The sequence below is a fragment of the Oncorhynchus nerka genome, linkage group LG9a (genome assembly GCF_034236695.1).
Source record: "Oncorhynchus nerka isolate Pitt River linkage group LG9a, Oner_Uvic_2.0, whole genome shotgun sequence".
Lineage (NCBI taxonomy): Eukaryota > Metazoa > Chordata > Actinopteri > Salmoniformes > Salmonidae > Oncorhynchus > Oncorhynchus nerka.
In genome coordinates, this window is record NC_088404.1 from 61,450,797 (window position 1) to 61,464,147 (window position 13,351).

At 41.0% G+C, this 13,351-nt stretch overlaps 1 protein-coding gene across 2 annotated transcripts in view; it reads left to right on the top strand.

Annotated features, from left to right (window-relative positions):
* Window positions 1–13,351, top strand: part of mrpl23 (mitochondrial ribosomal protein L23) — a 144,929-nt gene that overhangs the window by 33,198 nt on the left and 98,380 nt on the right. For both annotated transcript variants that reach the window (XM_029668814.2, XM_029668815.2), the window contains exon 3: window positions 8,036–8,118. In XM_029668814.2, coding sequence (XP_029524674.1) covers window positions 8,036–8,118 — 83 coding nt within the window. The remainder of the gene's footprint in view (window positions 1–8,035; window positions 8,119–13,351) is intronic.

A 13,351-nucleotide genomic window follows, 5' to 3' on the forward strand; every position in this document is an offset into this window, starting at 1 on the left:
GTTGAGTCATTTTGTGGTCTTGAAGTATCTCTTCCTTTTCTCCAGCGCCATCGTTGGGTTTCTAGTTTTGCATACACATTCTTGTGTAAGACAACGGTGACTGGCTTCAGATTTCAGGATACACACACACACACACACACTTACTTAGTGGACTCATGTCTTGTGCAGTTCAATGTGAGTGTTTCTTTGGGGTGGGGTGGGGGGGTTGAGATAAATGTCTGTTGCTCACAACATAGACAATACAGTATGTGTTCCGTATAATTAGGAATTAGAATACTATAATGGACATGAACCTTCTTATGATAGGATAAAGGTCAGCAATTTTGGTCAGGGAGTTGGTCAACTATGGTTTGCCAGTGCTGTGATAAGATATTGTGTAAAATAAGGAATTTGAAGTATGTATCTGCACCGTATGTCTGTTAGCTAGCCAGCCAGACAGTTTTAGAGGAATTATTCCATAAATGTTTCAAATTAACTGCCAATATGCCAGAATTCCATCCAAACAATGCAGTCAATCCACAGCCATACACTGGCTGAAATCAGTTGATGAAAGGATTTTACTGCACAATTTCTGATCGGAATATGCCTGCACTGCCATTCATTCCAATTACACTGGTTTCTCCCTGACCAAAATGGCTGCCATTTTCACCTAATTCTGGAACTTTGAGGGTTTATGACATAGCCCCTCTAGTAATTTTATAGGATCTCTACGATGTATTCATTAATTCTGTGAACTTGGGATCATGTATTCTACCTGTTGAACAAAATAACAGTGTTGTTGTTTTGCCAGGAGGTTGCCATGGTTACACGCTCTGCTTCATCTCTTTGGTTCCACCATCCAGAGTCTCTCAGAAAGACAGAAATCACATTTAGTTTATGGTATTTAATCTTAATAGAACTACCTGTGCATCAATCTAAATTACATAACAATCCCTATCAAAATCTGTCAATTTAAGCTAGAGATCTGATTTTTTGTTGTTGCATTGGAACGGTCTCATTGCACCGAAGTCCTCAATCCAAGACTTCCGCATCTGCGGTGAAAGGTGGCAGAGCTAGAGCAGTGTTTGTCAGACCATGAGACATCCCGAAAAAACGGTATTCTCACAAAAACATCTGTAGCAACCGAATGGTTTGGCCTCAACCATTATGACCAGTCTATGAAATGAGGAGACTCTCACACACAATGGTATTCTCCGTTTTGCTCTACGACCCCCACAAGTGTCAGGAAACTCTTCTGAACTCAGTAATGTTGATGTGCCAACTTCTGTTTGGTAGTGTCCGAACCGTTTTGGCTACATACTAATAGCACGAACACGACGATAATGTGTAATCTCCTAGATTTAGGACAGACACTTATTTTTGGACTGTCCTTTTTGCCATTTACCATTTTTATGTGTTTTTCATGCGTTCTTTTTTTTTGTATCCAATTGTTGTAGTAGCTACTATCTTGTCTCAACGCTACAACTCTCGTACGGGCTCGGGAGAGACAAAGGTTGAAAGTCATGCGTCCTCCAATACACAACCCAACCAAGCCGCACTGCTTCTTAACACAGCGCGCATCCAACCCGGAAGCCAGCCGCACCAATGTGTCGGAGGAAACACTGTGTACCTGGCAACCTTGGTTAGCACGCACTGCGCCCGGCCCGCCACAGGAGTCGCTGGTGCGCGATGAGACAAGGACATCCCTACCGACCAAGCCCTCCCTAACCCGGACGACGCTAGGCCAATTGTGCGTCGCCCCACGGACCTCCCGGTCGCAGCCGGTTACGACAGAGCCTGGGCGCGAACCCAGGGACTCTGATGGCACAGCTGGCGCTGCAGTACAGATGACAGTACAGCGCCCTTAACCACTGCGCCACCCGGGAGGCCGTTTTTCATGCGTTTCTATGGGCTTTAGTAGTAATGGGCAAAATCAATATTTTATCAAATAATTATTCAAAAATATTTTTTGATACCTAAAAGTGTCCTAAAATTCTAAATCAAATAACTAAATGATGTAGTAATGTAGTGACAAACACTGAAAGTTAAACGATTGAGCGTAGTAGTTTATGTATATTAAACTAGAGATAATGCAGTTGGACCTCTTCATTAAATCCACCTCAATTGGCTGCTTTGCGCTCCCAAAAAAGGTTTTGTAGTGCCACTGCCTTTCATCTTGTCTGCAGACTTCATGACTTCTCTCATAGCTTATTTGCAGTTTTCTCTGTAGGAAATGTCACTACAAATCATTTTGTGCCTCACCTTCGCTGTTTCATGTATCCTCCTAAAATGATGACTCAGCATAATATTTCAAACTGTAGAGTTTTCCACATCTGTGTGTGTGTGTGTGTGTGGAGACCTTGTTACCCTCTTACCTTTTATATAATAGCATGAAGTGTGAACGGCTGCCTTTCTCCTCAAGCAGGACATCCCTAATGTCATCTATCAACTGTTAACTTTCTCTCCTCATCTCAGGTTTCATGTCTTCCCTCTGTACAAACCCTCCCTTAGTCTCTTGGTATTTCATGTTTTTGAGTTGTGCCCTGTTTATTGTGTTGGTCTTTGTCACGGTTCAGACTTTGTTTGTGTGTGCAGGGCACAAGGAGCACATTTACAAAAATAATTTTTTGAGCACAATTAAAGTATTTTGAGTAATAGTGTTTCAATGATAAATAATGACAAAATTCATGAATAAAAGGTTTTTAGGGTGATCCATGCTTAGTCCAGCACAATGTACCCTCAGATATTTGATTCACTTAGTGAGAGAAATGTTCAACTGCCCCTTTAAAAAGAAACTTATCCTATAAAGCAACTTCTCGTTTTGAAAATGGCCTACACATTTATTATAGTGTCAAAATTGACTATAAAGTGTAAATAGGATCATTTTGGTCACAATGTCCGTCTTGTCCAAAACAAAGATTTGCGAGATGATAGAAAAATGGTATCGCGGAATGAAGTGATACCGTAACAGTTTTCCTTGGGTTGGGTTTATTTTAATCCGACCCACATGCCCACATCTTGCAGCACCCAAGTAATCATTCAGATCTCAGCTGCACTTGACCCGATTGTAATGCCCGTGTTCAATTTGGTTTGATATTCAATATCCCTATGGGGCTAGTTAAGGACCATTAGTAAATTACACCATGTACAGTGCCTTTGGAAAGTATTCAGACTAGAGGGCAATGGATTATGATTGTTCAATGCTGATATTGATTTATTGGCGGACCAAAAAAAAGCTTCTTTTTTATATATATATTTTTTAATCTATTTGTTTATTTGTAATAATGACATTTGCAACAATACTGAATTGAACACTTATTTGAACTTAATCTAATACATAGATAAAATCAATTTGGTCTCAAATAAATAATGAAACATGTTCAATTTGGTTTAAATAATGCAAAAACACAGTGTTGGAGAAGAAAGTAAAAGTGCAATATGTGCCATGTAAAAAAGCTAACGTTTAAGTTCCTTGCTTAGAACATGAGAATATATGAAAGCTGGTGGTTGTTTGTCATATGTTTTTTCCGTAAAGTTTTTAAAAAATCTGACACCGGTTGCATTAAGGAGAAGTTTATCTGAAGTTCCATGCATCTTTAATCAATGTTTATTATGAGTATTTCTGTAAATTGACGTGGCTCTGCAAAATCACTGCATGTTTTGGAACTACTGAACATAACACGCCAATGTAAAATTAGATTTTTGGATATAAATATGCACTTTATCGAACAAAACACACATGTATTGTGTAACATGAAGTCCTATGCGTGTCATTTGATGAAGATCATTAAAGATTAGTGATTTAATTTTATCCCTTTTTCTGATTTTTGTGACTCCTCTCTTTGGCTGGAAAAATAGCTGTGTTTTCCTGTGACTTGGTGGTGACCTAACATAATCGTTTGGTTTGCTTTCGCTGTAAAGCCTTTTTGAAATCGGACACTGTGGTTGGATTAACGAGAAGTGTATCTTTAAAATGGTGCCTAATACTTGTATGTTTGAGAAATTTGAATTATTAGATTTCTGTTTGAATTTGGCGCCCTGCAATTTCACTGGCTGTTGGCGATGGGTTCTGCTAGCGTAATCCCGTTCCCAGACAGGATAAAGGCTGGTACCGTGGACCAATTATATACAGTTGAAGTTGGAAGTTTACATACACCTTAGCCAAATACATTTAGACTCAGTTTTCACAATTCCTAACATTTAGTCCTAGTAAAATGTCCCTGTCTTAGGTCAGTTAGGATAACCACTTATTTTAAGAATGTGAAATTTCTGAATAATAGAGTGATTTATTTCAGCTTTTATTTCTTTCATTACATTCCCAGTGGAGCAGAAGTTTTTACATACACTCAATTAGTATTTCGTAGCATTGTCTTTTAAATTGTATAACTTTGATCAAACGTTTCGGGTAGCCTTTCACAAGCGAAATAAAAAAAGGATATGGTAAATAAAAAAAGATCCTATGTACAAGAAGTACCGGTACATAATCAATGTGCAGGGGTACACAGTATTTGAGGTAATATGTACACTACCGTTCAAAAGTTTGGGGTCACTTAGAATTATCCTTGTTTTTTAAAGAACAGCACATTTTCTGTCCTTTTTAAAATAACATAAAAAAAAAAATAAAAAAAATTAATGTTGTAATTGACTATTGTAGCTGGGAATCTGCTGATCTCTATTGGAGTGTCTACATAGGTGTAGAGAGGCACATTATCAGCAACCATCACTCCTGTGTTCCAATGGTACGTTGTGTTAGCTAATCCAAGTTTATCATTTTAAAAGGCTATTTGATCATTAGAAACCCCTTTTGCAATTATGTTAGCACAGCTGAAAACTGTTGCGTTGATTAAAGAAGCAATAAAACTGGCCTTTAGACTAGTTGAGTATCTGGGGCATCAGCATTTGTTGGTTCGATTTACAGGCTCAAAATGGCCAGAAACAAAGACCTTTCTTCAGAAACTCATCAGTCTATTCTTGTTCTGAGAAATGAAGGCTATACAATGTGAGAAATTGCCAAGAAACTGACGATCTCGTACAATGCTGTGTAATACTCCCTTCACAGAACAGTGCAAACTGACTCTAACCAGAATAGAAAGAGGAGTGGGAGGCCCCGGTGCACAACTGAGCAAGAGGACAAGTACATTAGAGTGTCTAGTTTGAGAAACAGATGCCTCACAAGTCCTCAACTGGCAGCTTCATTAAATAGTACCTGCAAACACCAATGTCAACAGTGTCAACAGTGAAGAGACGACTCCGGGATGCTGGACTTCTAGGTGTAGTTGTATGAAATGGACATATCCACTCTCTGACTTCGTTCATAAATTAGACCAGTCATCACAATGCTAGCAGCTTACCATATTTACTAAAAATAAAGTATCCAATAGAAAACATAACTTGCTTGTATAAATGTAATTGCTGAATTTCATGTGTAGGCAACACGTGACCTCTCGACGCAGTTACGGTAGACAATCTCCATCTCACATTCACATTTCTCCAAACTAAAGTCTCTGAACATTTTCTGAAAAGTTTGGGAAATTACCAGGAGTTTTGCATCCCTACCTCCCCATCTAAGACTAATCCCCTAACTCAGTAGTTCCCAACCAGGGGTACTAGGCCTTTCCACAGGGGGTACTTGAAGACTCATGAGATCATAGGCCTACCGATGAAATGCACATGAGGGGGTATTTCAGAGGTACTCAGGGCAGAGCAAAATTCCACTGCCATATTTGATATAGCTGAACTGTTATCTATCCACCAAAATATGTTACTCTAGTAGGAAACAAAGACCCAAAGTTCACAATGTTCCCTTCTGTTCTCTCACAGGAAGCTGCATCGATTACACTCGCCTCCATTTCCCGTTGACTCAACTTTAATATCAGATTTATGGCCAAAACAATACGAAACAATACAACTTTTTTAATCCCCCCCGAGGCCTAACACAGGGATTTTTTTTAAATCCTTGGGCGGGCAGCCTAAGCATTTTTTTGGGACGCCTAAGTCCAAACAGTGCCTAGAATTGCAGGAAATTAGCTTTAAAACTGATTTCAGCTCTATGGCAGAGTATGTAGAATCTGAGAGAATTTGCTTTCAAATGGCAACATTTTCTCTCAGCTCCATGGAGAAATTTGTAGAATTGCAGTAAATAGGCTTAAACATGCAAAAATGTCTGTACACCACCAAGATGAGGGCCTTTAAAATAGTCTCTAATATTCAGCCGTGCTGCCGGGCCCACCGCGGCCATTGCCATGCCCCTGCCACTCCCCTTTTGCCACACCCACCTCCTCAGCCCTTTTTTGATCCATAAAAAAGCCTGGCATGCCAATGTCCCCGACGCCTCCAACCTGCTCCACATACTCCGACCATCCCCGACGTTATCTGATGCCCTTCTGATGCCCTTGCCTGGGTGGAAAGCTTCCGTCATCCGTGGGATAGTGTTACTGTGGGGGAATGCCGTGTGTTTGTGTATAAATATAGCAGCATCTGAGGTGATGATGCATTCAGCCTTGACAGCTGCCTTAAGACAGGTATTTGTTCTTTCCTGGGAGTGGTGAAGAAAGGTGTGAAAAGCTCCTTCTGTTTCTGGAGTCCCCGGCGATGTTGTCGTGAGGACTGCATTACTTGAGCAGTAGGCTTGAGCTCTGAGTCACTGCACCCTTTTGTCAGTTTGGTTTGTGGAGTGTTGACTCTTCCTATCGTCTACCTTTATCGCTGCACTTGTATGAGTTTGTTGTTTTATCTTGTCTATCAGAGGGGCGCTGTTGCTTGAGTGAAATTCCTTGCTGCTCTGAGTGGGTGAGTGTGTGCGTGTGTGGCAGGAGGATAATTGGAGTGTGTGACAGCAGGGATTAAGAGAATGTTCCTCTCTTTAATCAGGATCAGTGTTCTCGCTCTAATGACCCTGAGAGGACTCTATTCCCCAACCCCCCCCCCCCCCCTCTCCACTCACACACTTTCTCTCCCTCCGCTTTCTAGGAAATCCTCTCGCTCACACAATCACACACTTTCTCTCCCTCATCTTCTCAAGTGCCCTCTCCCACTCTCTAACTCACTCTTTCTCTCTCTCTCCTTCTCCAACCCCTCTTTCTCTGCCTCGCTTCTCTTTCTCTCCTCTCCTAATTCCACTCTACTCTGCTTCACTAACCTCTGGCACACACACAGGATGGAGGGATTAGGGGAAGGAGGAATGGAAACGGAGGCGCATCTGTGTGTTGCATCTCGAAGGAGACTGTTCTGGGTCCCCATAAATAAATGATCCTAAATGTGTTTGTTCACACTTTTTCTTCTTTTTCTGAATTGCCATTGTCCCTTGACCCGGACTGCTCTGCTATTCTAGCCCGAAGACGTTTCAGTCCCTATGTCTTCCCCTCCCTGAAAGAGATCCATGTTGATTTGGAGATAAATACAATTGTATTTGTCACATGCGCCGAGTAGTACAACAAGTGGAGACCTTAACGTGATATGCTTACTTACAAGCCCTTAACCAATAATGCAGTTCAAGAAAGAGTGAAGAAAATATTTACTGAATAAACTAAAGTAAAAAATAAGAAGCTGGGGTTTTGGCGAACACTGACTGCACTGCACTCTAAGGGACATTGTGTTTCCACTTTGTTTGGACCACTACTGGTGAAATGGTGGGTTAATGTGGTGTATTCAAACTAGCCTATGCAAGGTCATAAACACCCAGGTTTTTATCATGTTAGACTGTTAGCATTGTAATGTAAATGAGTGGGGCCAGTAGTTCCTTATGAGTGCTGGGTCTTGTTCAGTAGGCACAAAATGGAAGAAAATGGGACTGTTTGTTTTTCCTTAATGTACCCTAAGGAAGAATACCCAGGTCTACATTAAGAGTTTGCTTTGTGTAGGCCTAAGCCATATGTCAAAAAAGAAGTCTGTCCTATATCTGTGGACCATATCGCTCTACTTGTCGTGAAACTGATGTTTGGTCTGTAGAAATAGGCCACTTCACCTGGGCGTTATCTTCCATAGGCTAACGCTGTTGATTTATTTTCCCTCCCCCCTCGGGCTCCTCTCTTTTTGCCTGTTCATGACCTGTGGACAGAATGACCAAATGTGACGTGAGGAACTACCTGGAGAAGATTTACAACGTTCCAGTGGGAGCTGTCCGCACAAGGATACAATACTGTGAGTATCATTAAACATACCATATGTCAATCAAGGGAAAATACGTATTTAAATGATTGGTTGGTAGATTTATTTTGTGCATTTTTTATGACCATTAAACCCCCTAATTTAAACCACACATCACATCATTGCGGATAACACAAAACAAAGCTCTCTGACCTAAGTTTAAAAGAAGAAAAAGAAAGTGACAAACAAGTTTATTTTGAGCACAATCCAAGACCATTTTCACCTTGGGGATAATAACTTTGATCATTTGTAAAATGGTATGTTTTGCAGTGGGTAGCACGTTTAGCTAACCCCATTTATTAATTAATTAACAGTGAGAGGAGTGTTCTTAGCAGTTAGCTATAGAGGTATTATTTTAATTTGTTAAGAAGAGCGGGTTTTTAGGTTGTTAGCATATTAACCTATTGCAGTGAGGGAAATCGTTTTTTTGTTGTTAGCTATCTAGGTAATCTTTTTATCCATTGACGAGCAGTGACAAGTGTTTTTGCGGTCGTTAGCATGTTTAGCTATCGAGTATCCATTGATAAGCAGGAGTTGTTTAGCAGTTAGCAGTGATTGTGGTTAGCGTGCCTGGCTGGACTTTCCACCACAGCTGCTTATCACAGAATCTGCTGCTGTAGCACTCCGGCCTACAGCTGTCCCAAGGTGCCCCTGCACTCGTCCTCCTGCTCCAAGGCGTAACACACACACACACACACACCTTACCCCTCGCTCCATCCATCCCTCTCTCCCATTCTCCCCTTCTAAAGTTTAGATGATCACAAAGCCACAGAGAGAGGTTATATGATTTGACTAAATTATTATCTTGGCATTTCATGGGGGAGGAAACATTTAGGGTTAGCATGGGCTGTTTAGAGGCTCTTTTACGGGGCTACGAATTTGCTAGCTCCTGGCAGGAAGGAGGGAGGGAGGGAGAGAGAAAAAGTGAGAGCAGCAGAAAGAGAGGCCTGGAGACCAGAGCAATTGTGGTGATGCAGGGAGGGCCATCGAAGGAAGGCGTGCTGCTGGGCTTGGAGGGCCAAGAGGAGCCCCCTCTCTCTTTGGGGCAGAGAAAGACGGAGAGAGAGAGAGAGAACCCCAGAGAGAGAGAGCGGCAGAGGGAGACAGCGAGACGCCAAGCCTACGTAATATGGAAAAGAACCCATTAGACCTCTCTTTACGAGAGCTGCGTTAAAGGCAAGGGGGGGGGGAAGGGGAGAGCGAGAGAAGGAAAGAAAAAAATAACTGAGCTGGCGAGGGGGGCCCAGGCGATCCCGAGGTGCGTCAGAGAAGGTATCCCTGCCTGCGTCAGGGGTTCCATGCCATTGGCAGCCTAAAGAGGGGAACGAGAGAGAGAGAGAGAGAGGGACGCAAATGACCCCTTCTCTCTCTCCCTGGGCGGCAGGCGGGCTCGGGTATTTTGGAAGGCGTTGCCATGGCTACCCCTCCGGCTTTGGGATTTGTAACGTGGTAGTCGGCTGCCAAACCACAATCCCCCTTCAAAAAAATAGTTTGTGTGTGCATGCATGCGCCTTTGTGTGGTAGGATGGGGTGAATGTAGTGGTGCAACTTGGGGTAGGGGGGATATGACAAACAACACCATCATGGGGACTTAGCCTACCTGTGTGTGTGTGTCACCTGACTCTGAGTTGGGGGCGAAGGTCCCCCCCCTACACTTACTCTCACCTGTCTTTCACACCCACACGGGGGGCCTCCACATAGGTAGGGGTTGTGATGGGGGCGTTTTACGACCCTGGTAAGGGCTTTCCCTGAGCTGTGGGCTGCCTGGCTGGTGATCATTACACACACACACACACACACAAATGACTCACTGTAGCGGAATGTTTCCCTCGTTTTTCATGTCATAAATTGTTCCCATGGTAACGGAAGTTATCAGTTGCCTGATGGCTGGAAGATCAGGCTAATGTTTAAACAGGAGTTCTAAAGGTGCAAAAGCCCACAAATGGCTTGTTGGATTGTTTAGTTGTTCTTTTGTGTTTGTGAGAACATGGGGATTTGCTTTGGTCAGCTTTTATTGATAGGAATTTTGTGAGAGCTGTTTTGTTAGATTTCAGTGCAGCTTTTGCTGTCATTGATCATAACCTATTTCTGAAGAATGTCGGTGTTGTGGATTTACATCATCTGCCTTATTATGGATTGAGAGTTACCTATCTAATAGAACACAGAGGGTTCTCTTTAATAAAAGCCTCTCTAATGCAAATCCAGTTGAATGTGGTGTACCGCAGGGCAGTCTACTTGGGCCGTTTATTTTCATAAAGCCTGCGTGTCTATGTACGCGGACGACTCAACCGTATACACTTCAGCTATGACAGTAAAAGACAGGGTAAGTGTACCTATTAGGCCCACTTCAATCTTTTGATCCAAAGAAATAAAAAGATTCTGCTGTTTTAATGTTTCAACCAATTCATCTGGTTGTTATCCATAAGCCAGTCAGATGTTTAATTATTAAGTTAGTGTAAGTTAAATGTGAGAAAGGTTGTGGCAAAAAAGGTTGTGGCGATGCTGAGAAACATATTTTGTGTACCTTTTCAGATAAGTGATCATACTCTATGTAAAATGAAGAGATGAATGTACTGATATATGCACATGATAGCATATTTCATTGGCATTATTTACTATTTCTTGACAATTGGAATATGGGGTGTTCATGCTAGCAGTTGTGCCTTCATTTCAGTCACACAGTAGTAATAACTTGGTTAACTACAACAAGATAATAGATTTCAGGCATTCACAGCTTACATTTTTTTATGCATTGTTTTATTTGACTGTTAACCTCTTAAGTCGACCCTCTACTTTTTTGAACATTCTGTTAAAAATCGCGCAACATTTCAGCGCCCTGCTACTCATGCCAGGAATATAGTATATGCATTTGCTTAGTCTGTGTGGATAGAAAACACTCAGATGTTTAAAAAAACTGGTTAAATCACTGCTGTGGCTTTACCAGAACGGCATTTACATCGAAAAGCACAGGAAAAACTGATCACTGAAAATGGGAAAATATATCCATGCGCTACTTGAACCCATTGATAAAGGTGAACCACAATTAATTGACTGAGGTTGCAGTACCTACAGCTTCCACACGGTGTCTAGAGTCTTGTCATTTCCCTTCGAGTTTTTTCTTGGTCAAACACATGCAGGACACCGTATCTCCTCCGGTCTAGGACCGGATATTTTCGTTGAGTTTCTAGCCGGACATTTTTCCAGACGGACAGCTAATGATCTTTACATCGCCTCCTGATGAATTTTATCGCTTATTAACGTTTACTAATACCTAAAGTTGCATTACAAACGTATTTGAAGTGTTTTGTGAAAGTTTATCGTCGACTTTTTGAATTTTAAAAAATGACGTTACGTTTTGAAACTATGTTTTTTTTCGTTTATCACACAGTCTACATATAATGATATCTAGGCTTTATATGGACCGATTTAATCGAAATAAAGACCCAAATAGTGTTTATGGGACATCTAGGAGTGCCAACAAAGAAGATGGTGAAAGGTAATGAATGTTTTCTATTTTATTGTGCGGTTTGTGTTACGCCGAAATGCTAATTATTTTGTTTACGTCCCCTGTGGGTCTTTTGGGGTGTTGCATGCTATCAGATAATAGCTTCTCATGCTTTCGCCGAAAAGCATTTTAAAAATCTGACTTGTTGCCTGGATTCACAACGAGTGTAGCTTTAATTCGATACCCTGCATGTGTATTTTAATGAACTTTTGAGTTTTAACTAATACTATTAGCATTTAGCGTAGCGCATTTGCATTTCCAGAGCTCTAGTTGGGACGCAAGCGTCCCGAGTAGAAGCAACAGGTTAAGTTAACCTTGCATTGTTTTAAATATATACGTATATATATTTTTGTCGTTGTTAATTTGACATTTTTATCTCCAGAGGACTTAGCACAAAAAGGGTAGGGTAGCACAAAAAGCACTCCTTCCTTCATGTAAATCTAGTTCCATATGATCATTATTAACTAATAATAATATTGTATATATCGTGTATTTTTATACCCCAAACCATTGGTGTCCAAATATTTTATGATTTGATTTTGCTATTCTGTCTTTTTCAACCCAAATCACGGTTGTTCCAGTTAAGCCCAGTATGCTCCTGTTAAGCCCAGTATGCTCCTGTTAAGCCCAGTATGCTCCTGTTAAGCCCAGTATGCTCCTGTTAAGCCCAGTATGCTCCTGTTAAGCCCAGTTTGCATTGAAACACATGGGATAGTGTTTTGATATCCCTACTATTCAATGAACATGAGCATAAATTGTTTATTTGTTCATAATTCGATTAAAACTCACAAATGACAGCTGTTCATTTTATTTGTCTAGCCATGGTGCCTTTACCCAGATTAGCAACAATTAGAAACCTCCGTACCCACTCCAAACGTCTTGGAGTGGACAACTAGTCGTTGATGCAGAGAGAGAAGAATAAGATCAGGGTTCAGTGACATCTGGAACAGAAGGCCTACAAGTAGGTGACAAAAATGCAAACAAATGAAGGACAAGAATATGACTATTGGACGTGGTGGGGGCATTGTTTGGGTGGGGGCATTGTTGAACTAATTAACAAGAATAGCAGTACAGCGAATCAGTGAATCAGCTTCAGATAAGTCATTGTATTCTGCCCTTGAGTTGCGTTCCCATGCAAAACTAGACAGATAGCTAACAACTAAGTCTTCAATAAAACTCCCAAGGCTTGACTTTTCTTGAATGAATATATTGAAAACGTTTATGTTGTGAAACTGCAAAATACAGAAAATAATATACTTTAGTGTTCAATTCACACCGACATACTGTAGCTGTACATTAAATATTTTAAGTTGCATAAATACAAAGCACGCGCTAAGGTACCATGCATCTGGCATGATGCCAAACCATATAGCTAATTGTTAACCATATGGTAAATGCTCCTTTCATTACTCTAATAATGTATAACCATCTATGTAGAATAACAAAGCATATTACACTACAAACAGTAACAAAACTACAGTATTGTATATTTTACAATTCGTTTGCATGACGCATGAGCAAAGTAATACAGCTAACGACATACATTAAAGGCATTGCAATTTGTGAGTAAATGCAACCAACATTGATATGTAAGCAACTCTATCAATAACAAGATTATCATCATTAGCTAAATGCTTGAATCGAACTTACAAACTAATATTTTTCCAAGGCTGAAGCGTGACAAGAAATAACTACATTGAAAGACCTGCACCGTAGCGTTGT